Raw genomic sequence first — 22,721 nt, forward strand, 5'->3', positions numbered from 1 at the left:
GGCTTTAGGGGGATTTTGGGAACACGAGAGTGGGAAAGGCGGGGTTCTGTGGGATGCAGGGGGGTTTTGGGGGGAAAATCCCGTGTGGGGATGGGTGGGGTGCAGGTGTCAAGGGGCTCATCCCGCCCATGGGGACACACCAGGGACCCCAAAATCCCCTGGGTGAGGTCCCCAAAGTTACCAGAGCGTCCCTCCCGACCCCCCCCCCCTCCCCCAAACGCCGTGGGGCAATAAAGAGTTGAAAAAAAAACACGTTTATTTGCCCCAAAATGAGCATGGACACGATTGAGGGATCAAATCTGGGGACCATGGGGGTGGAAATAGGACACCCCCAAAGTGATAGAAATGTCTACCGGGGCTAGAGCCCCTCCAGAGGCTCAGAGCCCCCCAAATCAGGGCTCAGGACGCCCCAAAAGGCTCAGAGCCCCCCTGAATCAGGGCTCAGGACCCCACAGAAGATTCAGCACCCCCAAATCAGGGCTCAGGACCCCCCAAATCAGGGCTCAAGACCCCCGCAGAGGGCTCAGAGCCCCCCTGAATCAGGGCTCAGGACCCCACAGAAGACTCAGGACCCTCCAGACAAGGGCTCAGCACCCCCACCAAGGACTCAAAGCCCCCCCAAACCCCTCAGCCCATCCCCTCCCTGACCTGCTGCACCACCCTGGCCCTCACCGCCCGTCCCTCACGGGAGCCCGGCCCGGGGGGCGGCGGCGGCTGCGGGGGGGGCTCGGGGTGTCCCGGGGCGGGCGGGAGCCCCTCGGGGGGCTCGAGGGGGACGCGGCGGCGCAGGGCGATGTTGTGCAGGATGCAGCAGGCCAGGAAGATCTGGCAGACCTTGGGGGGGCTGTACTGAAGCCCCCCGCCCGCCAGGCAGCGGAAGCGGCGGCGCAGCAGCCCCAGGGTGCGGCGCAGGGGGTCGAGGGTCCGGGCGTGGAGAGCGTTGTAGCGCAGCTCGGCCGCGCCTCGGGGGCCCGAGATGGGAGTCAGCAGCCACGGCTTCAGCGGGTACGTGCGGTCACCTGCGGGGAAAAGGGTTGGGGGCGTCGGGGGGAGACACCTGAAGCAGCCCCAGCGCACCCCCAGAGCACAGGTGAGCCCCCAGCCTTCAGCAGGTACATGCAGCTCCTGGTGTGGGGGGTGGGACTGGGGCGTAGGGAGACCCCCAGAGCACCGGGGCACCCTCATATACCTGAGACCCCCAGGGACCCCCACCCTGAGCACCAGGACCCCCTCGCCCAGCAGCCAGATCCCCTCTGCCCTCCATGAGCCACACCAGGGCCAAATTCCCAGTGACCATCCCCAATCTGAGACCCCCCCCTGTCCTGAGGTGACTCCCCCAAACCACCCAGGACCCCCCCAAACCCCCCTCACCCAGCAGCCAGACCCTCTCTTTCCATGATCCATTCCAGGGCCAAGATCTCTGGGATCACTCCCACCCTGCAACACCCCAAAGACCCCCCAAACCCCCTCACCCAGCAGCCAGACCCCCTCCAGCCTGCCACCCTCCACGAACCACACCAGCATCAAATTCCCTGTGACCATCCCCAATCTGAGACCCCCCAAACCACCCAGGACCCCCCAAACCCCCTCACCCAGCAGCCAGACCCCCTCCGGCCTGCTGCCCTCCATGAGCCGCGCCAGGGCCGAGTTCTCCAGGACGGTGGCGTTGGGACACGAGCCGGGGAACTTGGCCACGACGTTGGTGATGGCGCCGTGGCGGTCGCACACCACCTGCATGTTGATGGAGTGGAAGTTGGCGGCGTTGCGGAACAGCGGCTCGTTGTCGGCCGGAGCCCTCAGCGCCACGTGCATGGCGCCCACCAAACCCAGCACCCCGGGCAGCGCCGGGGGGTCCCCGGGGGGCGCGGGCGGCGGGGGGAAGGCGATGTAACGGGGAGCTCGCCGCTGCAGCGCCGCCAAGAACTGCGCCAAGCAGTTGGACATGGCCGACTGGCTGATGCCCGTGCTGAGGCGCGAAGCCGTCTGGAAGGAACCCGAGGCCAGGAAGGCCAAAGCCGAGGTGACCTTGACGGCCACGGGCAGAGCGTGGCTGCGGCCGGTGAGGCTCTGCAGGTCGGCACCGAGCTCCCGGCACAGCGCCGCGATGGCCGCCCGGTCCAGGCGGCAGCGCCGCAGCGCCTGCTCCTCGCTCAGCTCCAGGAAGGAGCAGCGCACCCGGTAAATGCGCTGGGCAGGGTACGGGCGGCGGCGGCGGCGGCCCCGGCGGGGGCTCGGGGATGGGGATGGGGTGGAGGGACCACCCGGGGGCACCGAGAGGGAGATCCTGGATGGGGGTGGGGGGTGTGTGATGTCCTGAGCCCAGCCCTGATGACGGTGCCGGGGCTGATCTCGGTCCAAATAACGGTCCTGATGCCGCTCCCGGTGCCATTCATGGTTCTGCTCCCGTTCCCGCTGCCAGTCACGGTCCTGGTCCTGATCCCGGTGCTGATCTCGGTCCCGGTGCCAGTCATGGTCCTGGTCCTGGTCCTGATCCCGGTCCCAGTCCTGTTCCTCGTCGCTGTCCCGGTTCCGGTTCCGGTGCCGCTCCCGGAGCCGCCGCAGCAGCAGCACCGGGTGGGACATGGCGGGGCGGGGCCACGGGGAGGGGGCGTGGCCACGGGGAGGGGGCGGGGCCAACAACACCGGGGCGTGGTTAACGCGGGGGGGCGGGGCCAGAGCCGGCCGGTCCCGGCCGCAGCCGCGTCCCGGTGGCCGCGACACCTCGGTGAGACCGCTCGGTCGCTGATCCTGTCTGGGTCGATGCGGCTGGCGGCGGTCGACCCCCGTCCCGGTCCCGGTGCCGGCCGATGCCGATGGAAGCTGTTGGTCCTGGTCTGTCTTAGTCCGTCCCGGTGCCGGTGGGGGCAGTTGATCCCTGTCCCTGTGTCGCTGCCGGTCAATCCCGGTGCCGGTAGGGGCGGTGTGACCCTGTCCCGGTGCCTGTCCCGGTGCCTGTCCGTGTTCCTGTCGCTCCCGGTCTCTCCCGCTCGGTCCCGGCCCCCTCGCTCGGACCCTCACGGCTCCGCGGCGCCGCCAGGCCACGCCCCCTTGCCGTGCTCTGATTGGCCAGCCTTGCCCGGGAGGCCACGCCCCCTGCCTCACATCCGGCGCGCCGCCGCACCTCATTGGCCGCCTCGAGGGCGGGAACGTTTTGTACCTGACGCTGTCCGGGCCCGCTGCTGGGCGGGGCTTCGCTGCTCCTCGACCAATCGCTTCGCGCGGCTTCTCAGTTTTCGACCAATCAGAGCGCGCGATGGGCGTGGCTCGGCGTGAGGCGGCTACCGCCATTTTGTTGCCGTCATCGAGTGCCGGGCCGAGGGGGGGGCGCGGTGAGGCTTGGGGGGCTCCGGGGGGGACACGGATGGGACCGGGAGGGGCTGGGCAGGAGCGGGGAGGGGAGCTGGGGCCGCGCTGGGGCCCTGCTGTATGTAGGGGAGGACGGGACGGGGTCCTGCGGCCTCGGGAAGGGTCCTAGGAGAGGGCTCAGACCCGAGATCAGAGCGGGGTGAGGTCTGGGGGACACCTGGGTCCCCCTCCATGACCTGGGGGCTCACGGAGCACAACCGGGACTGAGAGTCCGCTCGGGACTTGCCGGTGCCTGAAGGTCTCCCGGTTCATTGTGAGAAGCCGGGCCGGGGGTCTGTCCTGAGGGGGTCCCCGCTTCAGGGTACCCTGAGGGCCCCCCCCACAACTGGGGGTATGGGGGGGACCCATCGGGAATCAGCTGGAGGAGGATCTATGGAAGGTGGGGGGAACCTTTCCCATCCCTTTCCCCATCCCCAGAGCATCTCTGAACCCTCAGCGGGGCCGGGGGTGGTGTGGGGAGGGTCTCACCGAGCCCCCCATTCCTTCCCACCCCTCAGGCGGGTCGCGATGGTGAAGCTGTTCATCGGGAACCTGCCGCGGGAGGCGACGGAGCAGGAGATCCGCTCCCTGTTCGAGCAGTACGGGAAGGTGCTGGAGTGCGACATCATCAAGAACTACGGCTTCGTGCACATCGAGGACAAGACGGCGGCCGAGGACGCCATCCGCAACCTGCACCACCACAAGCTGCACGGCGTCTGCATCAACGTGGAGGCCAGCAAGAACAAGAGCAAGGCCTCCACCAAGCTGCACGTGGGCAACATCAGCCCCGCCTGCACCAACCTGGAGCTGCGCGCCAAGTTCGAGGAGTACGGCCCCGTCATCGAGTGCGACATCGTCAAGGACTACGCCTTCGTGCACATGGAGCGGGCCGAGGACGCCGTGGAGGCCATCCGGGGGCTGGACAACACCGAGTTCCAAGGTGAGGCGTGGGCTCAGGGGGCACCAGGTTGGGAGGAGGCACAGGGAGCTTCTGATCCAGGAGAATTTTGGCTGATTTTGGTGTTACTGGCCCCACTCTCCGGTTGGTGTTGCGTTCGGCGCCTCTTCTCATCCCAGAGTGACAGAATTTTGCTCTGGGGTTGGTGCCAAGTGTTGTCCCCATGCCCTCATCCAGTGTCAGCGCTGGGGGCACTGTGGCAGCTCCATGTGGGGGCAGAGCAGCTCCGCAGCACGGGTTTATAGGAATTCCAGAGGATTTGTCCCAACCTGGTTGGTTCAGGGTGAGTTCCTTCCCCTGGGGACACCTCACGGGACCGGTGCTGTCCCTGTGCTGCTGGAATTTGGGGACAAACAGGGCTGGGAGCGAGCGCCGTGTCCCATTGGCTCCCAATGTCCCCAAATCCTGCCTGGAACCGTGGGGACCCTCCTTATCTATGGGGGGTGATGCCCACCCCAGTGGCTCCTGTCACCCCTCACCCTCAGCGGTGCCAGGGGTGGCTTTCAGGGGTCCCACAGTGACATGGGTGGCTTTCAGGGGTCCTCTGGGCCGCTGCCACCTCTTGGGTGTCCCATGGTGCTGGTGGGGGCTCTCAGGGTCCCTGCGCTGCATTGCTGGTGCCATTTCTGGGGGGTCCCATGGACCACCAGCTCTTACCCAGGTTTGCCACCACATTCTCAGATGTCCTGACCTTTGGCATAATTTAATCTTAGTGCAATAATTAAATAACTAAATAAAATACCAGCTGGAGTTCGTGCCTCTGACAGGGACCCCAAACAAAGGAGGCCCTGGGTTTTGTCTCCTCGGTGTGTGCACAGGAAGCTCTGGGGGTTGTCACTGGCCGTGTCCCTGAGTGTCCCTCACCCAGCTGGGTCCCCAGGCCCTTTGCTGTGCCTCAGTTCCCGGTCTCTTCCCAGGGAACAGCCCACGGGGCCAGAGCTGACTCTTGGTGGTCTCACGGTGCCGGGGGTGGCTCTCGGGGGTCCCCACAGGGTGGTGCCGGTGCCAGGGACAGTTCTGGTGCCGTGGTGGCAGCGGCTCTGGGGACCCCCGCAGTGCTGGGGTGATTCCAGGGACCCCCAGTGGTGCCAGGGTGACACCAGGGGCTCCCAGGACAGGCTGTCAGTGCCAGGGATGGTCCTTGGGGACCCCACAGTGCTGGGGTGATTCCGGGGACCCCCAGTGGTGCCAGGGTGACACCGGGGGCTCCCAGGACAGGCTGTCAGTGTCAGGGATGGTCCTTGGGGACCCTGCAGTGCTGGGGTGATTCCGGGGGCTCCCACCACAGGCTGCCAGTGCCAGGGATGGTCCTTGGGGACCCTGCAGTGCTGGGGTGATTCCAGGGACCCCCAGTGGTGCTGGGGTGACACCGGGGGCTCCCAGGACAGGCTGTCAGTGTCAGGGACAGTCCTTGGGGACCCTGCAGTGCGGAGCCAGCCCTGTGTGACCCCACAGTGCCAGAGCAGGGGGTGGCTCTGGGGGTCTCTGTGGCCTGGTGCCGGTGTTGAGGGCAGCTCTGGGGGACCCCATGAGTCCTGTGCTAGTGCTGGCTCAAATGTGGGGATCCCACAGCCTGATGTGACATCGGGGTGGCCCCAGGGGATCCCACAGCCCGATGTAACATCGGGGTGGCCCTGAGGGATCCCACAGCCTGATGTGACATCGGGGTGGCCCCAGGGGATCCCACAGCCCCATGTAACATCGGGGTGGCCCTGAGGGATCCCACAGCCTGGTGTGACATCGGGGTGGCCCCGGGGGATCCCACAGCCCGATGCCCGAGGCTCTGGGGCGGGCTGGGCGCGGTGCCGGGGGGTGACGCCGGGTCTCCCTCTCCCCAAGGCAAGCGGATGCGCGTGCAGCTGTCCACCAGCCGGCTGCGGACGGCGCCCGGGATGGGAGACAAGAGCGGCTGCTACCGCTGCGGGAAGGAGGGGCACTGGTCTAAGGAGTGCCCGGTCGATCGCCCGGGGCAAGTGGCGGACTTTGCCGAGGCCTATAACGAGCAGTACGGAGCCGTGCGCACTCCCTACACCGCGGGCTATGGGGAGACCGTGTATTACGATGAGGCCTACGGCGGGATGGCCGACTACTACAAGCGCTACCGCGTCCGCTCCTACGCCACGGCCTCGGCGTACGACGCCTACGCGGAGCAGACCATGGCCCAGTACTCCCAGTACGCCCAGTACTCCCAGGTCCAGTCCTCGGCCATGGCCGCCACCACGGCCATGGCCGGCCGCATCCCCACCACCTTAGACGCGTACGACCGAGCGCTGCTGCCCACCCCGGGCGCGGCGGCCGCCGTCGCCGCCGCCGCCGCCACCGCCGCGGCCGCCGCCGCGTCCTCCACGTATTACACCCGGGACAGGAGCCCCCTGCGCCGCACGGCCGCCGCGGCCAGCACCGTCGGAGAGGCGTACACGTACGAGCGTGGGCAGCTGTCGCCCGTCTCCTCGGTGGCCCGGGCGTCCCTCTACGACATGCAGCGCTTCGAGCGGGATCCCTACGGGGAGCGGGCGCGGTACTCCGCCTTTTGAGGTGAGCGTCGGGAGCGCCGGGAGCTCTGCCCGGGCCTCTCCGCGCCGCCGCGGCCGGTAACGGCCTTTTCCGCCCCCGCAGGATCGCCGCGGAACCCCCGGGACTCGCCGCCGTTGCCGTGGCTCCGCAGCCCCCGGACGCCGCCGCCGCGTCAGGTCAGACGTGGCCCGGGTCGCCGCCGCCGCCGCCGCGTCCCCTCCCCGTCACCGGGACCCCCCGTCCCCGCCGGAGCCGCCGGAGCCGCCGCGTCCCAGCGCCCGCGTGTCCCCGTGGCCGGGTGTCCCCGAGTGTCCCCGTGTGTCCCCCACCTCCCCTCACCTCTCTGCTCTCTTCCAGGTGCGGCGGCCTCGGATGGAGCCGTGTCCCCCCTGCCTGAGCCCCCCCTTTTTGTACGGAGCTTCCCCAGAGTCCCCCCCGCCCCCCTGCCTGGGCGGGGCCACCCCCGACCTCACCCGCCCCTTTTCCGGCAAAATAAAAACTTTTCACCGAATTTCCGTCACCGAATTTCGAATTTCTGTCACCCAATTTCCGTCACCCAATTTCTGTCACCCAATTTCCGTCACCCAATTTCCGTCACCCAATTTCCGTCACCCAATTTCCGTCACCCAATTTCCGTGCCTGAGACCTGCGCCGGGGGCGGGGTCTCCCGTGGGCGGGGCCAGCTCTGGCCAATCAGAACCCAGAGCCGGCGGCGTGGTTTAAAATCCCGCGCGAATTATGCAAATCAGCCCTGAGCCAGAGGGGGCGGAGCGAATGCAAATTAAAGGCGGGAGTGGTCAATCATATTTCCGGAAGGGAAGGGCGGGGTTATGCAAATTAACCCCGCATGGGAGTCCCGGCCTCATTTTAGTCGCGGACCGTGGAATTATTTTGGTTCCCGGAACTTATTTCACTCACCCGCGTCACTGTTTCTGCCCGGACTTTTGTTGCTTTTGTGACGTCACTTCCGTCGCGACGCCGTCTCCGGAGCGACCATGGCGCTGAACGGGAGTGAGGCACCGGCGGGACCCCCCCCCCCCCGCGACCCCCCGAGCGCGGATCCCCCCCGGGACCCCCCGCTCACCAACGGGAGTCACCCCGGGACCCCCACCCGCGGCCGGGACCGCCCCCGAGCCCTGAGGATCCTCCCCGGGACCCCCCGCCCACCACCGGGACATTCCCGGGATCCCCCTCCCGACCTCGGGGGCGCCCCGTAACCCCCCCGGGCCCCTCCGGGTCCCCCCCAGACCCCTTAACCCGCCCTCCCCTCGCTTTGGGACCCCCCTCGGTGACCGATCGCCCCTCCCGGGACCCTCCCCGGTAACCGAGGCCTCCCCGGTTCCCTCCCGCAGGCGCGGACGAGGCCGAGGCCCGGCGGGAGCGGCTGGACCGGGCGAGCCAGGCCATGGGGGGGCTCCTGCTCCGGGGCTACCGAATGTTGGGGAGCTGCTGCCCCAGTGCGGGGTGAGCGGGGAAACACCGGGACCCCGCCGGGAACCCCCGGGAACCCCCGGGAACTCCCCGGGAACCCCCCGGGAACTCCCCGGGAATTCGGGGGGTGCCGGGGGGGGTGGGGTGGGGGTGGGGGAGGGGTCTCAGCCCCTCCTGACCCCCCCGTGCCCCCCCCAGACGATTCTGCTGCAGGACAAGGAGCAGCGGCTGCTGTGTGTGACCTGCCAGGACCCCGGGGGGGGGCACGGTACGGCCGGGGGGGATTGGGGAATTTGGGGGGGATTGGGGAATTTGGGGGGGATTGGGGAATTTGAGGGGGGGTCGGAATTTGAGGGGGGGTCGGGAATTTTTGGGGGGGTTGGATTTGAAGGGATGGGGGGGATCTGAGGATGATGGGGGAGGGGAAAAAACCTCAGGATTTGGGGATCTCCACGGGAGGGGGGAGGGGAGGGGTCCCCATCTCCTCCCCCCCCTTCACTCTCCTCTCTCCCCTCCCCCCAGCTCCTCCCCCCGCCCCCTCCCCCGCCGCCCCCCGCCCCGAGCACTGCGAGGGGGCGGCCGCGGCTTTTCGGGGGGCTCCCCCCGCTCCCCCCGAGCCCCCCGGGGCCGCGGTGGCGGCGGCGCGGGCGGCGGTGCTGCAGAAGCTGCTCTGGGCCGCGCAGGAACTGCCCAGAACCTCCTCGGCCGAGGGCAGCGCCCAGCTCTGCCGCCTGGTTCGGGCTTGTGCCGATGCCCTGGGGGGGCTGCAGGCCCTGGAACCCCCCCGCGGGGCCGCCCAGCCCCCCCCGACACCCTGAGAGCCCCCCCGGAACCCCCCGGGGAGCCTCTCCCCTCCCCCACCCACATAAAGAACCCGTGCTGCCCCTCCCCCACGTGTCCGGGTTTTATTGGGGGGTCGGGGGGATTTGGGGGGTTGGGGGGGTTTGGGGCGGCTCGGGGGGCTTTGGGTGCAGATGGATGGGGTGGGGGTGGGGCAGTGGAGCAGGAGATGGAGCAGGGGAGGATCGATGGATTGGGGGGATCAATGGGTTTGGGATCAATAGATTGGATCAATGGATTGGGAGAGGAACGATGGATTGGGGAGGATCAATAGATCAGGAGACGATCACTTGATCGGGGAGGATCAATGGATCAGGACAAGGATCAATGGATCGGGAGAGGATCAATGGATTGGATCAATTAATCAGGGGAGGATCAATGGAATGGGAGAGGATCAATGGAATGGGAGAGGATCAATGGATCCCAGGGGAATCAATGATAGATCAATGGATCAGGACCAGAATCAGTGGATTGGGAGAGGATCAATGGATTGGGGGAGAATCAGTAGATTTGGGATCAGTGGATTGGATCAATAGATCAGGAGACGATCAATGGATTGTGAGAAGGATCAATGGAATGGGAGAGGATCAATGGATCAGGTCTAGGATCAGTGGATCCCAGGGGAATCAATGATAGATCAATGGATCAGGACCAGAATCAATGGATTGGGAGAGGATCAACGGATCAGGACAAGGATCAATGGATTGGGAGAGGGTCAATTGATCAGGAGAGGATCAACGGATCAGGACAAGGATCAATGGATTGGGAGAGGATCAATGGATCAGGAGAGGATCAATGGATCAGGAGAGGATCAATTGATCAGGAGAGGATCAATAGATTAAGGGAGGATCAATGGATCAGGACAAGGATCAATGGATCCCAACCAGGATCAATACCCTGGGAATTCCCTCGGGAACAGCCCCGAGCCCTGGGAAGTTCCTGGCCAAAAATCAGAGCCCGGGATCAGTAAAATCCTCGGACAGGAAAGGTTGGATGGGAAAAGGAATTCGATAAAAAATAAATCTGAGATAAATTTGATATCAAAGGGATTTGATATAAAATGAATTTGATATAAAAAAGAGTTTGATATTAAAGGGATTTGATATAAAAGGGATTTGATATTAAAGAGATTTGATATAAAAGGGATTTGATATTAAAGGGGTTTGATATAAAAAGGAGTTTGATATAAAAGGGATTTGATATTAAAGGGATTTGATATTAAAGGGATTTGATATAAAAGCGTTGATTTGGTGATGAAAACGGAGCCGAATCAAACCCGAAACCTCAAAACGCCCCAATCCGACCCCAAAATCGCCCCCAAATGATCTCGGGGGGTCTCACCGGGGGGGGAGGGGCCGCACGGAGCCGTTTGATGTCCGGGGGGGGCGGGTGGGGGAGGGGCGGCCCCTCCCCCCTCTCCGGTTTCCCGCGGGCGGGGCCGGGGGGGGTCCCGGAGCTGTCGCGACCGATCGCGATCCCGGCGCTGTCTGGGGGGGGGAGGGGCTGTGCCGGGTTTTTGGGACCCCTGGGGGGGGGTTTCAGGTTTTGGGGGGTCCCGGGGGGGTCTCGGGGGGTCCATGGGGAGCGTTTGGAAGCGGCTGCAGCGCGCGGGGAAACGCGCGGCCAAAATTCGCTTCGAGGCGACCCTCGAGGAGCTGCTGGTGGAGGGGGGGGGCAGCTGGTGAGTGACCCCTCCCTCCCCCCCCGGGACCCCCTCCCCCCCCCGGGACCCCCTCCCCAAATCCATGGGATCCCCCCTGACCTCCCGGCACCCCAAACCCCAAATCCTTCGGCTTTCCCCCCAAATCCATGGGATCCCCCCCCGCCCCGAACCTCCCCAATCCTCTGAGACCCCCCCCAAGGGTGGGGGAGGGACCCCAGAACCTCTCCGGGACACCCCCAAACCCCTGAGACCCCCCCCAAAATCCCCACAGGACCCCCCCCCTAAAAAACTCGGAGCCCCTCGGGCACCCCAAACCCCACCGGGACATCCCCGGACCCCTCCGAGCCCCCAGAAACCCCCCGGGACCCCTCAAATCAATGAGACCCCCCCAGACCCCCAAAATCTCTGCACGGCCCCCGCCCAGAAAGCCCCAAAAACACCGAAACCCCCCCAAAATCCCCCCCAAAATCCCTCCCAAAATCCCCCCCGGGTTCATTTTGAGTTTAAAATATCCATAAAAGGGGGCGGGATAAAAATAGACCCGAGGTGGGGGGGGGGATTCCCCCCTCCCCTCCCCCCCTCGGGGGTGTCCGGTTTCCCCCCCCGGCCCCAAATTTAGCCGCGACCCCCCCTCCGTGAGTGGGGGAGGGGAGGGGGCGCATTTTGAGGGTCCTGGGGGGGGGAATTTCGGGGAGGGGGGGGGGGGGAGCGTCAGTTTGGGGGTCCCGGGGGGGGTCGTGACCCCCTCCCCGCCCCCCCAGGACCCCCGACAGACTGACCGTGGTGTGGAGCCGGCGGCACCGCAGGGTCTGCTCCAAGGTGGGGAGGGGTCCGGGGAGGTTTGGGGGGGTCGGGGGCGGTCTCCAGGTGGGTTTGGGGGGTCCTGGATGGTTCGGGGGGAGTCCCGGGGGGTTCTCAGATGGTTTGAGGGGTTCCCGGGGGGGTCTCTGAGGCATCCCGTGGGTATCAGGGATGGTTCGGGGGGTGCCGCGGGGTCTCTGGGGTGTCCCGGATGGTTTTGGGGGGTCCTAGGGGGTCTCGGATGGGTCGGGGGGGTCCCGGGGGGTCCCGGGGTCTCTTGACGGGGGTGCAGCCCCACAGGCGGCAGCTGAGGGGGGTCAGGAATGGTTGAGAAGGTCCCGGATGGTTCGGAGATGGTCCCGGGGGGGTCCCGGATGGTTCGGGGATGGTCCCGGGGTGGTACCGGGGGTGTCCCGGGGGGTCCCGGGGGGTCTCTGGGGTATCCCAGATGGTTCCGGGGGGTCCCGGGGGTCTCTGACGGGGGGTGCAGCCCCGCAGGCGGCAGTTGAGGGGGGTCAGGAATGGTTGGGGTTCCCGGATGGTTCGGAGATGGTCCCGGGGGGGTCCCGGATGGTTCGGGGATGGTCCCGGGATGGTACCGGGGGTGTCCCGGGGGGTCCCGGGGGGGTCTCTGGGGTATCCCAGATGGTTCGGGGGGGTCCCGGGGGGTCCCGGGGGTCTCTGACGGGGGGTGCAGCCCCGCAGGTGGCAGCCGGGCATCCAGAACCCGCAGCGGGGGATGGTGGTCTGGGTGGTGCCCGAGACCCTCGAGGTGATCGTGACCCTGTACCGGGTACGTGCGACCCCCCCGGGACCCCCCCGGGGTGTCCCCCTCCCCCTTCAGACCCTCCCCCACCCCACTCGGAGCCTTTCGGACCCCCCCGTGACCCCCCCGTGCCCCCCCAGGACCCCCAGGCCGCCACCTTCGATGACAAATCCTGGAACTTCCTCGTGGTGAACGTGAGGGGGGGCGGGGGGACCCCAAAAACGGGGAGGGGTCCCCATGGGGGGGTGGGGACACTTCAGAAACAACGGGGGGGGAAGCTGGGGGGTCCCCGGGTGACACTGGGGTGCCCTGGGGTGGCATTGGGTGACATTGGGGGACTCTGGGTGACATTTGGGTGCCTGGGGGGGTCACGGGGTGACATCAGGCTCCCCCGGGGGGGTGACACTGGGGTGACACCGGAGGTGACACTGGAGGTCCCGGGGGTGACACTGGGTGCTCCTGGGGTGACACCGGGTGTCCCGGGAATGACACCGGGGGTCTCTGGGTGTCCCTAAGGTGACACTGGAGGTCCCGGGGGTGACCCCGGCGGTCCCGGGGGTCCCGGTGCCGTGACCCCGCCGTGTCCCCGCAGGAGTCGCGGGGGCGGCGCTCGGTGGTGGCCGCGGCCCCGCTGGAGCTGGGGAGGCTGGCGGGGGTCGGGGAGACCCCCCTGAACCTGACCCTGCGCCCCAGGAGCCGCCGGGTGACAGCGGCGACACTGAGGCTGCGACTGCGGGGGGTCGTGCTCAGGGAGGGACACCCCACGTACGGACACGGGGGGACACGGGGGGGACATTGTGGGGACATTGTGGGGACATTGGGGGGACACGGGGATAAGGGGGGGACACGGGGGGACAGGGACACTGGGACACGGGGACATTGGGGGGACACGGGGGGGACACGGGAGGGGAAATGGGGACATTGGGGGGACATGGTAGGGACACGGGGGGGGATGTTGGGGACATTGAGACATTGGGGACACATTGGGAACGTTGGGGACACGGGGACATTTGGGACATTGGGGACGCTGGGGCGGCACTGAGGGGACACATTGGGGGGACATTGGGGGTCCTGAGGCCGTTGGGGGACACAGGGACATTGGGGACACTGAGGGGACATTGGGGGGGACATTGAGAGGTCTTGGGGACATCGGGGGGGACCGTAGGGGCTGGGGGGAGCCTTGGGGACCCTCGGGGACCCCCTGGGGACACCGTCCCCCCCCTCCAGGGACGTGGACATGCAGAGTGTCACCAGCCTGAGCCCCCCCGGGGACGTGGCCGACCTGGGGGACTTCGAGAGTGACCCCGAGGATGAGGGGGGGGCGCACAGGGTGGGGGGCGCCCCCCCCGTGCCCCGAGGTTGGGTCCCAAACGTGTCCCCAACCCCCCCCCCCGGGGTGTCCCCAACGTGTCCCCAACCCCCCCGGGTGTTCCCCCAATGCCGGGGGGGGGGACACGAGCCCAGCCCCCCCCCCGGGGGTCCCTGACCGGCCTCTCCCCCAGCGCCCCCCCCCAGGAGGGCCCCCCCCCTCATTGGGGACACGGAGGGACCCCCCGGAGCTGGGGGGGGACTCGGAGCCCCCCCCCGAAATCACCGCGGTGAGTGGGGGAGGGTCGGGGACCCCCTGAATTGGGGAGGGGGGAGGAATTTGGGGGGTGGGGTCACCATGGGGGGATTGGAGACCCCTGAACGGAGGGGGGAGGGGGTCCCATAGGGGTGGGGGCTGCTCTGCCCCCCCATTTTGGGTCTGGGGGGGGGGGGCTCTGGGCCTTGGGGGTCCTGAGACCCCCCCGAGCCCCCCCGGGGTGCTGGGTGAGGAGGGGTCCCCTATAAGGGGGGGTCCCATGGGGGTGGGGGGCGTTTGGGGCTGTTCCCCTCCCCTTATTTTGGGTCTGGGAGGGTCTCGGGGTGCTGGGGGGGGTCTCTGTGTGTGGCTGTGCTGACCCCCCCCGTGCCCCCCCCCAGGGTCCCCCCGGGGGTCGCGGGGCGCTCCTGGCCTGGTGCCAGGGGGTCACGGCCGGGTACCGGGGGGTCGCGGTCACCGATTTCGGGGGGTCCTGGAGCAGCGGGTTGGGGTTCTGCGCCCTCCTGCACCGGCTGAGACCCCGGGAAATGTGAGGGGGGGGCGCGGGGGGGGGGAGGGGAGGGGCTGGGGGCACCCTGAGGGTGGGGGAGGGGGTTGAGGGGCGGGGGGGGGGACATAGGGGGGGTCCTGGAGAGGGCGTGGGGGGGTCCTTGGATGATGGGGAGGGGACATGGGGGGGTTTGGGGGGGGACAGGGGTGGGGGGGTGGGGGGGCCCTGAGGAGCAATTCGGGGAGGGGGCACCCATGGGTGGGGGGGGGGACACGAGGGGGGCACCCCGGGGATGTTGGGGGGTCGTGGGGGGGGTCCTTGGGAGTGGGGGAAGGACAATGGGGGGGGTTGTGTCACTCGGGGACCCCCGCGGTGACCAAACCCCCCCCCCCCCCATGTCCCCCCCCCTCCCCCCCAGCGATTTCGACGCTCTGGACCCCCGGGACCACCGGGGGCAACAACAAACGGGTGCGTGGGGGGGGCTGGGGGGGCCCGGGGGGGCTCCAGGGCTGGGGACCCCCCCACCGTGACCCCCCCCCTCCCTCCGTGCCCCCTCCCCAGGCCTTCGATGCCTTCGCGGCTTTGGGGGTCCCGCGGCTCCTGGACCCCTCGGACATGGAGACCCCCGACAGCCTCGGGGTCATGACCTTCCTCAGCCAGGTCCGCGCGCTCCTGGGGACCCCCCCGGGGACCCCCCCGCGCCCCCCGGAGCGGCTCCAGCCAGGGGGGATCCCCAGAGACCCCCCCGGACCCCCGGAGTGACGTCAGCGAGGGGGGACCACAAATGAGCCCCCCAGAGACCCCCCCGGACCTCCGGAGTGACGTCAGGGAGGGGGGACCCCAGGAGACCCCCCCAGAGACCCCCCCGGACCCCCGGAGCGGCTCCATTGAGGAGGGGACACCCCCGGAATCACGGAGTGACGTCACCGAGGGGGGGCCTCAAACGACCCCCCCGGGGACCCCCCCGCGCCCCCCGAGTGGCTCCAGCGAGGAGGAGCCTCAAGAGCCCCCCCGAGACCCCCAGACCCCCCCAGAGACCCAAACTGGGACCCCCCCCGGAACCCCAAATCAGCGTCACCGAGGGGGAACCCCAAGAGACCGCCGCGGTCCCCCGGAGTGACGTCACCGAGGGGGAACCCCAAGAGACCCCCGCGGTCCCCCGGAGTGACGTCACCGAGAGGGAACCCCAAGAGACCCCCGCGGACCCCCGGAGTGACGTCACCAAGGGGGAACCCCAAGAGACCCCCGCGGACCCCTGGAGTGACGTCACCAAGGGGGAACCCCAAGAGACCCCCGCGGATCCCCCCCAGCCCTGCCGCACCGAGACGGGGGCGCCCCCAGACCCCCCGGTGGGCGCTGCTGAGGGGGGGCTCCCCCCGGACCCCCCCCCAGTTTGGGGACATGGAGGGGGAGCCCCCCCAGACCCCCCCGAGCAGCCGCAGCCCGGGGGGGCCCCCCCAGGACCGCATTGAGGGGGAGCCCCCCCGGGACCCCCAACTCAGCCCCCCCCAGCCCCCCCACACCGACACAATTGAGGGGGGGCTCCCCCCGCCCCGCCCCGTTGAGGGGGAGCCCCCCCAGGACCCCCCCTCATCTTTTGGGGAGGGGGCGGCTGGGCCCGGGGCCCCCCCCCCGCCTGCCCCGGCCCGTGGGGGTGGGGAGGGGTCTCCCCACGCCCCCCCCCCCGCTCCAGGAGCCTCCCCCGCCTGAGGGACCCCGACCTGCGGCGCTCGGGGAGGGGTCGGGACCCCCCCAAAAAGGTGAGACCCCCCCCCCCGAAACCACCCTGGGACCCCCAAGGTGAGACCCCTCCCCCATTGTGGGGGTCCCTGACCCTCCCCCCTCTCCCCAGGGTGACGTCGGGACCCCCCCCCGCCCCTCCCCCCTCCGGTGAGCGCTGGGGGGAGGGGGCGCGGGGGGGGTGTGGCCGTGGGACCCCCCCGGGGGGGGATTCGGGGTCACCCCCGTGTCCCCTCCCCCCCCCCAGAGACCCCAAAGGAGCCCCCGGAGCCCCCCGAGGAGGAGAGCGGGGTACGGGGGGGACACTGGGGGGACATTGGGGACACGTGAGGGGACAGGGGGGAAGGGGGAACGGGGGGGGGAGGGCGGGGACAGCCGCGGGTGACAGGGACGGGGGTGGCCCGGGGGTGCCGGGGGGTGACACGGGTGTCCCCAGGTTGACATGGGGTGGCTCTGGGGGTGACACGGGTGTCCCTGTGGGTGACACGGGTGTGACACGGGTGTCCCCGAGGGTGACACGGGTGTGCCCGGGGGTGACACGGGTGTGACACGGGTGTCCCTGGGGTGACACGGGTGTGACACGGGTGTCCCCGAGGGTGACACAGGTGTGCCCGGGGGTGACACGGGTGTGACACGGGTGTCCCTGGGGTGACACGGGTGTCCCCACGGGTGACACGGGTGTGACACGGGTGTTCCTGGGGTGACACGGGTGTCCCCACGGGTGACACGGGTGTGACACGGGTGTCCCCACGGGTGACACGGGTGTGACAAGGGTGTTCCTGGGGTGACACGGGTGTCCCCGCGGGTGACAGGGACAGTGGGTGGTGGCCGAGCTGGTGGCCCTGGAGCAGGAGCAGGCCCGGCTGGACGCGCAGGCCCCGGAGCTGGAGCAGGAACTGCGGACACTGATGGACAGCGGTGAGGGGACACCGGGGACACCGGGGACATTGGGGACATTGAGGACAGGGGGGGACATTGGGCATATGAGAACACGAGAAAAGAGGGACACCGGGGGATACCGGGGGCACACGGGGACGTTGGGACACCGGGGACACGCGGCCCACATCACCCCTGTGTCCCCAAAATGTGCCCGACATCCCAAATGTCCCCAATGTCCCGGGTGTCCCCGATGTCCCCACAATGTCCCCGACGTTCCCAATGTCCCCACGATGTCCCCGTGTCCCCAGGCGCGGACCCCCGCCCGCGAGGAGCAGCTGCTCCGGGATTGGTTCTCGCTGGTGCAGCAGCGGAATTTGCTGGTGCGGCGACAGGACCAGCTGCAGCTGCTGTGAGGGGACAGCGGGGGACAGCGGGGGGACAGCGCGGGGACAGCGGGAGACACCGCGGGGACACCGCGGAGACACCGCGGGGACACCGACACCCTCCCTCCGTGTCCCCTCTGTCCCCTCCCTGTCCCCCCTCCCCCGGCTCCGGCTGCCGCGAGGGGACACTGGGGGACACTGGGGGGGTGCGGGGGGGCTCTGCCAGCCCTGGTGACCCCTCCTTGTCCCCTGTGTCCCCTCGTGTCACCCCCAGGGCGCAGGAGCGGGACCTGGAGCGGCGCTTCGAGCTCCTGAGCCGGGAACTGCGGGGGCTGCTGGGGACAGAGGGTGCGAGCCTGGGGACACTGGGGACATCCAGGGACATCCAGGGAACACTGGGGACATCCAGGGGACACTGGGGACATCCGGAGACACTGGGGATATCCAGGGAACACTGGGGACATCGAGGGGACATTGGGGACAGAGCAGGGGACAGGATGACATTTGGGACACGGGGACGGGATGCTGGGGGATGCTGGGGACAGAGGGTGGGACATTGGTGACATTTGGGACATTGGGGGGGTCGCTGTGAACACATCGGGGACAGAAGAGGACGGGGGGGACAAAGGACGGCGTGGGGACATTGGGGACGGGGGACAGGAGGACATCTGGGGACATTCGGGGACATTTGGGGAGGGCACGGCGGGGCCGTGGGGCGGGACAGGGGAACATCGGGAACGCTTGGGGACATTTGGGGATACGGGCACAGCAGATGCCGAGCACAGGGGAGGGACAGAGAGCTTTGGGGACCTTTGGGGACCTTTTGGGGACCTTTGGGGACGCCCCCAGAGTGGCAGAAGCCCCCGGCCCAGCGCCAGCGCGAGCAGCTCTTACTGGAGGAACTGGTGGCACTGGTGAACCGGCGGGACCGGCTGGTGCGGGACCGGCACCGCCGCGAGACCAGGTGGGGACACCGGGGAGACATCGGGGGACACCGGGGGACACCGGGGGGACACCGGGGAGGGGTCCCGGGGGATCTGGGGGGTCCCGGGAGGGGTTTGGGGGTGTCAGGAGGGACTTCAGGGGTGGCGCGGGGAGGTCCTGGGGGGGTTTTGGGGCTGTTCGGGGGTCTTGGGGTGGATGGGGAGGGCTCGGGGGGATCCTGGGGAGTCTCGGGGAGGTCCCGGGGAGGTTTCCGGGGGTCCAGCCCTCCCGGACGCCCCCCGACCCCCGCAGGGCGCAGGAGGAGGATGAGGAGCTGGAGCGGAGCCTCGACCCCCGGCGCCGCCGCTTCGGCCGCAGGGAAACGTGCGGGATCTGCTGAGGGACCCCCGGAACCCCCCCGGGACCCCCAAAACCCCGGGACACCCCCCGGGACCCTCAAACCCCCCCAGGACCCCCGCGGGAGCCCACCGGTCCCGCCCCTCGATCCCGGCGGACGCGGCAATAAAGGAGATTTTCTGTGTGAAATCCGATCTGGGGGGGGACTGGGAGGGACTGGGAGGGACTGGGATGGACTGGGATGGAGTGGGGGGGACTGGGAAGGACTGGGATGGAGAGTGGGGGGGTCCCGGGACCCCTGGGTGTTATTTGGGGAGGGGGCGCTGAGGGCTGACCCCCGCCGTGTGACACTCGGGACCCGCTCGTGCTGCTCGGGGGGGCTTTATTGGTGTCTGTGGGGCGCGGGGGGCTCAGACCCCCCCCAAAATCTTTATGGGGGGAGAGGTCGCACCCCCAAATCCTTGGGGAGGGGGCTCAGACCATCCCCAAATCCTCGTCCGGGGGTCTCTCCCCGCCCTCGTCCCAGGGTCCGTCCAGGGGCAGCTCACACCCTATGGGGGGGAATAGGGGAGCTGTTACCATGGCAACGGGACCCCCCCCCCCCCAACCCCTGACCCTCCCCCTCCCAACCCCGGACCCCCCAGAGCCCCCCCAAATCCTGAGTCCGCCCAAAAACCCCTCAGCCCCCCCCAAATCCCCCCAGTTTTGGGGTTCCTCCCAAATTCCCGGGCGTCGCCAGACCCCAAATTTCGGGATAATCCCCCCAAACCTTTTCACCTCCGAGTTTCGGGGTCCTCCCCAAAGCCCCTGAGCCCCCCCCCGACCCTCCCCAATTTTGGGGTCCCCCCCTCACGGTGCGGCCGCAGCTGCAGAACCCGCAGGAAATATTTGGGGGGGATGCGGCCCTGGGCGTCCCCCGGCGTCAGGATCACCCCGTTGGCCGAGCGGAAAAAGGGGATCCCGTCTGCGGGGGGAGGGTCCGGGGGGGTCACACGGACATCGGGTGGGGCCCCCAAACATCGGGGACCCTCCCAAATGTCGGGAACCCCCCCAAAAAATCGGGAAGCCCCCCTCACCCGCCAGCGCCTGGGGGCCGTCGATGATGATGGCGATCTCCGAGTCCGACCTCATCCCTGTGGGGAGGCGGATTTTGGGGGGGTCCTGGGCGGTTCTGGGGGGTCCTGAGGGGCTTTGGGGGGGTCCTGAGGGGCTTTGGGGGGTCTCTACGGGCTTTAAGGGGGTCTGAGGGGCTTTAGGGGGGAGGTTTGGGGGTCTCGAGGAGAGTTTGAGGGGTTCTAGAAAGGGATTTGGGGGGCTCAAGGAGATCTGGGAGTGCCAAAGGCGTTTGGGAGTTTTGGGGGGGTCCTTGGGGGGGCTTAGGGGGTCCCTGCTGAGTTTGGGGAGCCCAGGGAGTTTTGGGGGGATGGGGGGTACCCCGGGGGGTATTTTTTGGGGGGGGTCACACCAGCATCTCCCAGCAGCCCCCCCGCCAGGTGAGTGCGGGGTCTCTGGGAAGTTTTGGGGTGTCCCTGGGGGTTTTTGGGGGGGGGTCACTCACCGCTGCGCACCCCGGGGTCCCCGGGCAGCCCCCCCGCCAGGTGCAGGTGTTGCCGCCCCATCGGGCGCAGCCCCCCCGCCCGGATCGGGCCCCACAGGCGCCGCCGGGTGCCATGGGCGAGGGTGGGGGGCAGCGCCCCGGGGGTGAGCAGGGGGGTCAGCTCCAGCTCCGGCACCTGCGAGCCCCCGGACACACCCCATGGAGCAGCCGCGACCCCCAAAATCCCACCCGGGGGCACCAAAATCCCACCCAAGAGCTCCAAAATCCAACCCGGGGGCTCCAAATCCCACCCAAGAGCTCCAAAATCCAACCCGCGGGCACCAAAATCCCACCCGGGAGCTCCAAATCCCACCCGGGGGCTCCAAATCCCACCCGGGGGCTCCAAATCTCACCTGGGATTCTCAAAATTTTGTTGGAGATACCCCAAATCCCACCCGAAATTTCCCAAATCTCATGCGGGATCCTCAAAATTCCACTCGGGACGCCCAAAATCCCACCCGTAATTCCCCAAATCTCACCCAGGATGCCCAAAACCCCTCTCCAGACCCCCCCCAATCCCTCTGGGGATCCCCCAAATCCCCTATAACCCCAACCAAATCCCCTATAAACCCCCCCAAATCCCCTATAACTCCCTCAAAACCCCTCTCTAGACCCCCCCAAACCCCTGGGGATCCCCCAAATCCCCTAAACCCCCCCCAAATTCCCTACAAACCCCCCCAATCCCCTCGGGGACCCCCCCTCACCGGCAGGGAGTGCCCCTGGTTCGCTCTCACCCTCAGGGGGTCCGGCCGGAGGGCGAAGCGACCCTTGGGGTCAGCGGCCACCACCCTGCGCACGTCCCCCTCCGAGACCCCCGCGAAACGCCGCAGCCTCAGCAGAGCCCCCACCTCGACAAAACCGTCTGACCCCAAAAATCCCCCCGAGACCCCCAGTCAGGGCCTTTGGGGGGGTCCCAAAAGGCATTTGGGGGGTCTCGGGATGTTCTGGGGGTCCTGAAAGGCATTTGGGGGGTCCCAAAGGATATCTGGGGTGTCTTGGGATGTTCTGGGGGTCACAAAAGGCATTTGGGGGCTCCCAAAGGATATTTGGGGGGGTCTCGGGATGTTCTGGGGGTCACAAAAGGCATTTGGGGGGTCCCAAAGGGCACTTGGGGGGGTCCCAGGGGGATTTGAATGGTCCCAAAATGCTTTTGGGGAGTGCAGGGGTGGTTTGGGGTCCCAGAGCGCATTTGGGGGATCCCGGAGGAGATTTGGGGGAACCTGGAGGGGATTTAAGGGTTCAAAGGGGCAATTTGGGGGTGGGTTGAGGGTCCTGGGGGACATTTAGGGGCAGGGCAGGGATAGTTTGGGGTCTAATAAAACATTTCTGGTGTCCTGGGGACAATTAAGGGGTTCCAGGAACCACTTTTGGGTGCTTGGGGGTCCCAGGGGGCGTTTGGGGATGAGCTGGGGGTCCTGGTGGGTGTTTTGGGAACCCCACTGGGCATCTGGGGGGGCCCAAAAGGAATTTTGGGGAGGGTTTGGGGGTGCCAGCAGCAACTTGGTGAGTTCCTTGAGTAGTTTGGGGGTCTCGGGGCGGGTCAGGGGGTCCAGGGCAGGGTGGCTGAGGGGGATTTTGGGGGGATTTTGGGGGTCTCACGCACCCGGGCCCATGGGCAGCCCCTCGGCCGCAGCCCCGTGGCGCAGGACGTAGCTCAGGGCCTTCGACAGCCGCACCCCGGGGTCCTGGGGGGCCCCACGAGTGACCCCAAACCCCTCCCGGGCACCGCCCACAGCCCCCCCACCACGGGCGACCCCCAATCTTAGACCCCCTCCCCAAATTGAGCTTCAAATGCCCCCTCCTCTTTCAACACACCCCAAATATCTGGACCCCCCCCTAAGCCCCCCCCGGGCAATCCTGGCTCCCTCACGTGTCCCCCCCCCCCCCAAATTTGAGGTCCCCTCTTTGTGTCCTCGTCGCTCCCCCCACCCTGGGGTGTCCCCCCCCTCGTGTCCCCCCATTCCTGGGGTCCCCCCCTCTTTGTGACCTCTCCCCCCCCACCCCCGGCGTCTTTGTCCCCTCCCCTCCCGGAATTCGTGTGTCCCCCTCCCCCCATTTCTGAGGTTGTGTCCCCCCCCTCCTCAGGGTGTCCCCCCAAATCTCTGCGGTCCCAAATGTCCCCCCACCCCCACCCCCGAGGTTTTTAACCCCGCCCCCCTTCCCAAGGTGTCCCCACCCTCCGCGGGGTGTCCCCCACCTAAATCTGGGGTGTTCTCCCCACCCCCACCCTCAAAAGATTTTGGGGTCCCCCCCCCCCGCCCCCTCCCCCTCCCCAACCTCCTCCTTCCGCCGCCGCCGCCGCTGGGCGGCGCTCGCGCCCTCTCCGCCCGCCATGCGCGGCCACGTGACCGCCCCGCGCGGCGCCACGTGACCCCCGCGGAGTCACGTGTCTCCCTCACGCCTCACGGAGTCACGTGTCCCCCCCCACGTGTCCCCCTCAGGAATCTC

The 22,721-nt window shown here is 68.1% G+C and overlaps 5 protein-coding genes across 9 annotated transcripts; 3 read left to right on the forward strand and 2 right to left on the reverse strand.

The window, feature by feature from the left end:
- Window positions 1-257: 257 nt before the first annotated feature.
- LOC131591125 (putative nuclease HARBI1) lies at window positions 258-2,588 on the reverse strand. The gene is made up of 2 exons (XM_058861601.1): window positions 1,593-2,588; window positions 258-1,019 (listed from the first exon to the last, which is right to left on the reverse strand). The coding sequence occupies exons 1-2, from the start codon at window positions 2,581-2,583 to the stop codon at window positions 628-630; spliced, it is 1,383 nt and encodes a 460-aa protein (XP_058717584.1). The 5' UTR covers window positions 2,584-2,588; the 3' UTR covers window positions 258-627.
- Window positions 2,589-3,255: 667 nt separating this feature from the next.
- On the forward strand, window positions 3,256-7,254 carry LOC131591135 (RNA-binding protein 4B-like). Of its 4 annotated transcripts, XR_009280265.1 has the most exons (5): window positions 3,256-3,329; window positions 3,864-4,285; window positions 6,143-6,838; window positions 6,920-6,993; window positions 7,175-7,254. XR_009280265.1 is itself a non-coding variant. In XM_058861611.1 (4 exons), the coding sequence occupies exons 2-3, from the start codon at window positions 3,874-3,876 to the stop codon at window positions 6,835-6,837; spliced, it is 1,107 nt and encodes a 368-aa protein (XP_058717594.1). In that variant the 5' UTR covers window positions 3,256-3,329; window positions 3,864-3,873; the 3' UTR covers window position 6,838; window positions 6,920-7,166. The 4 variants fall into 4 exon arrangements, 3 of the variants coding, with proteins under 3 accessions (XP_058717594.1, XP_058717596.1, XP_058717595.1); XM_058861611.1 differs by lacking the exon at window positions 7,175-7,254 and having other exon boundaries at window positions 6,920-7,166; XM_058861613.1 differs by lacking the exon at window positions 7,175-7,254 and having other exon boundaries at window positions 3,288-3,291; window positions 6,920-7,166.
- Window positions 7,255-7,812: 558 nt separating this feature from the next.
- On the forward strand, window positions 7,813-9,137 carry ZNRD2 (zinc ribbon domain containing 2). Its single transcript, XM_058861475.1, has 5 exons — window positions 7,813-8,030; window positions 8,065-8,105; window positions 8,170-8,276; window positions 8,447-8,516; window positions 8,771-9,137. Exons 1-5 carry the CDS (start codon window positions 7,813-7,815, stop codon window positions 9,064-9,066), a joined length of 732 nt encoding a protein of 243 aa, XP_058717458.1. The 3' UTR covers window positions 9,067-9,137.
- Window positions 9,138-10,584: 1,447 nt separating this feature from the next.
- Window positions 10,585-18,865, forward strand: EHBP1L1 (EH domain binding protein 1 like 1). Its single transcript, XM_058861476.1, is given in 21 exon segments — window positions 10,585-10,769; window positions 11,513-11,570; window positions 12,250-12,345; window positions 12,459-12,512; window positions 12,911-13,083; window positions 13,546-13,676; window positions 13,821-13,916; window positions 14,284-14,432; window positions 14,812-14,865; window positions 14,955-15,151; window positions 15,466-15,742; window positions 15,855-16,047; window positions 16,105-16,153; window positions 16,246-16,283; window positions 16,381-16,424; window positions 16,946-17,051; window positions 17,321-17,334; window positions 17,336-17,421; window positions 17,670-17,743; window positions 18,245-18,359; window positions 18,632-18,865. Coding segments are annotated over 21 exon segments (2,196 nt in total). The 5' UTR covers window positions 10,585-10,665; the 3' UTR covers window positions 18,720-18,865.
- On the reverse strand, window positions 15,771-22,670 carry TRPT1 (tRNA phosphotransferase 1). 2 transcript variants are annotated; one of them, XM_058861604.1, is made up of 8 exons: window positions 22,551-22,670; window positions 21,877-21,958; window positions 20,978-21,135; window positions 20,235-20,409; window positions 19,753-19,809; window positions 19,530-19,640; window positions 19,102-19,227; window positions 15,771-15,785 (listed from the first exon to the last, which is right to left on the reverse strand). In XM_058861604.1, exons 1-7 carry the CDS (start codon window positions 22,605-22,607, stop codon window positions 19,151-19,153), a joined length of 717 nt encoding a protein of 238 aa, XP_058717587.1. In that variant the 5' UTR covers window positions 22,608-22,670; the 3' UTR covers window positions 15,771-15,785; window positions 19,102-19,150. The 2 variants fall into 2 exon arrangements, with proteins under 2 accessions (XP_058717587.1, XP_058717586.1); XM_058861603.1 differs by lacking the exon at window positions 15,771-15,785 and having other exon boundaries at window positions 19,042-19,227.
- Between the last annotated feature and the right edge of the window lie 51 nt (window positions 22,671-22,721).

The sequence above is a fragment of the Poecile atricapillus genome, chromosome 37 (genome assembly GCF_030490865.1).
Source record: "Poecile atricapillus isolate bPoeAtr1 chromosome 37, bPoeAtr1.hap1, whole genome shotgun sequence".
NCBI classification, from domain to species: domain Eukaryota; kingdom Metazoa; phylum Chordata; class Aves; order Passeriformes; family Paridae; genus Poecile; species Poecile atricapillus.

What these genes read in the sequence shown, in the direction of transcription:
- LOC131591125 (XM_058861601.1), bottom strand. Translation starts at nt 2,583, where the DNA reads ATGTCCCACCCGGTGCTGCTGCTGCGGCGGCTCCGGGAGCGGCACCGG. An exon ending in GGAGGGGGTCTGGCTGCTGG is followed by an intron (nt 1,020 to 1,592) that starts GTGAGGGGGTTT and finishes TTTTCCCCGCAG; the next exon opens with GTGACCGCACGTACCCGCTG.
- LOC131591135 (XM_058861611.1), top strand. Translation starts at nt 3,874, where the DNA reads ATGGTGAAGCTGTTCATCGGGAACCTGCCGCGGGAGGCGACGGAGCAG. An exon ending in GGACAACACCGAGTTCCAAG is followed by an intron (nt 4,286 to 6,142) that starts GTGAGGCGTGGG and finishes CCTCTCCCCAAG; the next exon opens with GCAAGCGGATGCGCGTGCAG.
- ZNRD2 (XM_058861475.1), top strand. Translation starts at nt 7,813, where the DNA reads ATGGCGCTGAACGGGAGTGAGGCACCGGCGGGACCCCCCCCCCCCCGC. An exon ending in CCCGACCTCGGGGGCGCCCC is followed by an intron (nt 8,031 to 8,064) that starts GTAACCCCCCCG and finishes GGTCCCCCCCAG; the next exon opens with ACCCCTTAACCCGCCCTCCC. An exon ending in GGACCCCGGGGGGGGGCACG is followed by an intron (nt 8,517 to 8,770) that starts GTACGGCCGGGG and finishes CCCTCCCCCCAG; the next exon opens with CTCCTCCCCCCGCCCCCTCC.
- TRPT1 (XM_058861604.1), bottom strand. Translation starts at nt 22,607, where the DNA reads ATGGCGGGCGGAGAGGGCGCGAGCGCCGCCCAGCGGCGGCGGCGGCGG. An exon ending in ACCAGGGGCACTCCCTGCCG is followed by an intron (nt 20,410 to 20,977) that starts GTGAGGGGGGGT and finishes GGGGGCTCGCAG; the next exon opens with GTGCCGGAGCTGGAGCTGAC. An exon ending in CGGCCCCCAGGCGCTGGCGG is followed by an intron (nt 19,641 to 19,752) that starts GTGAGGGGGGCT and finishes CTCCCCCCGCAG; the next exon opens with ACGGGATCCCCTTTTTCCGC.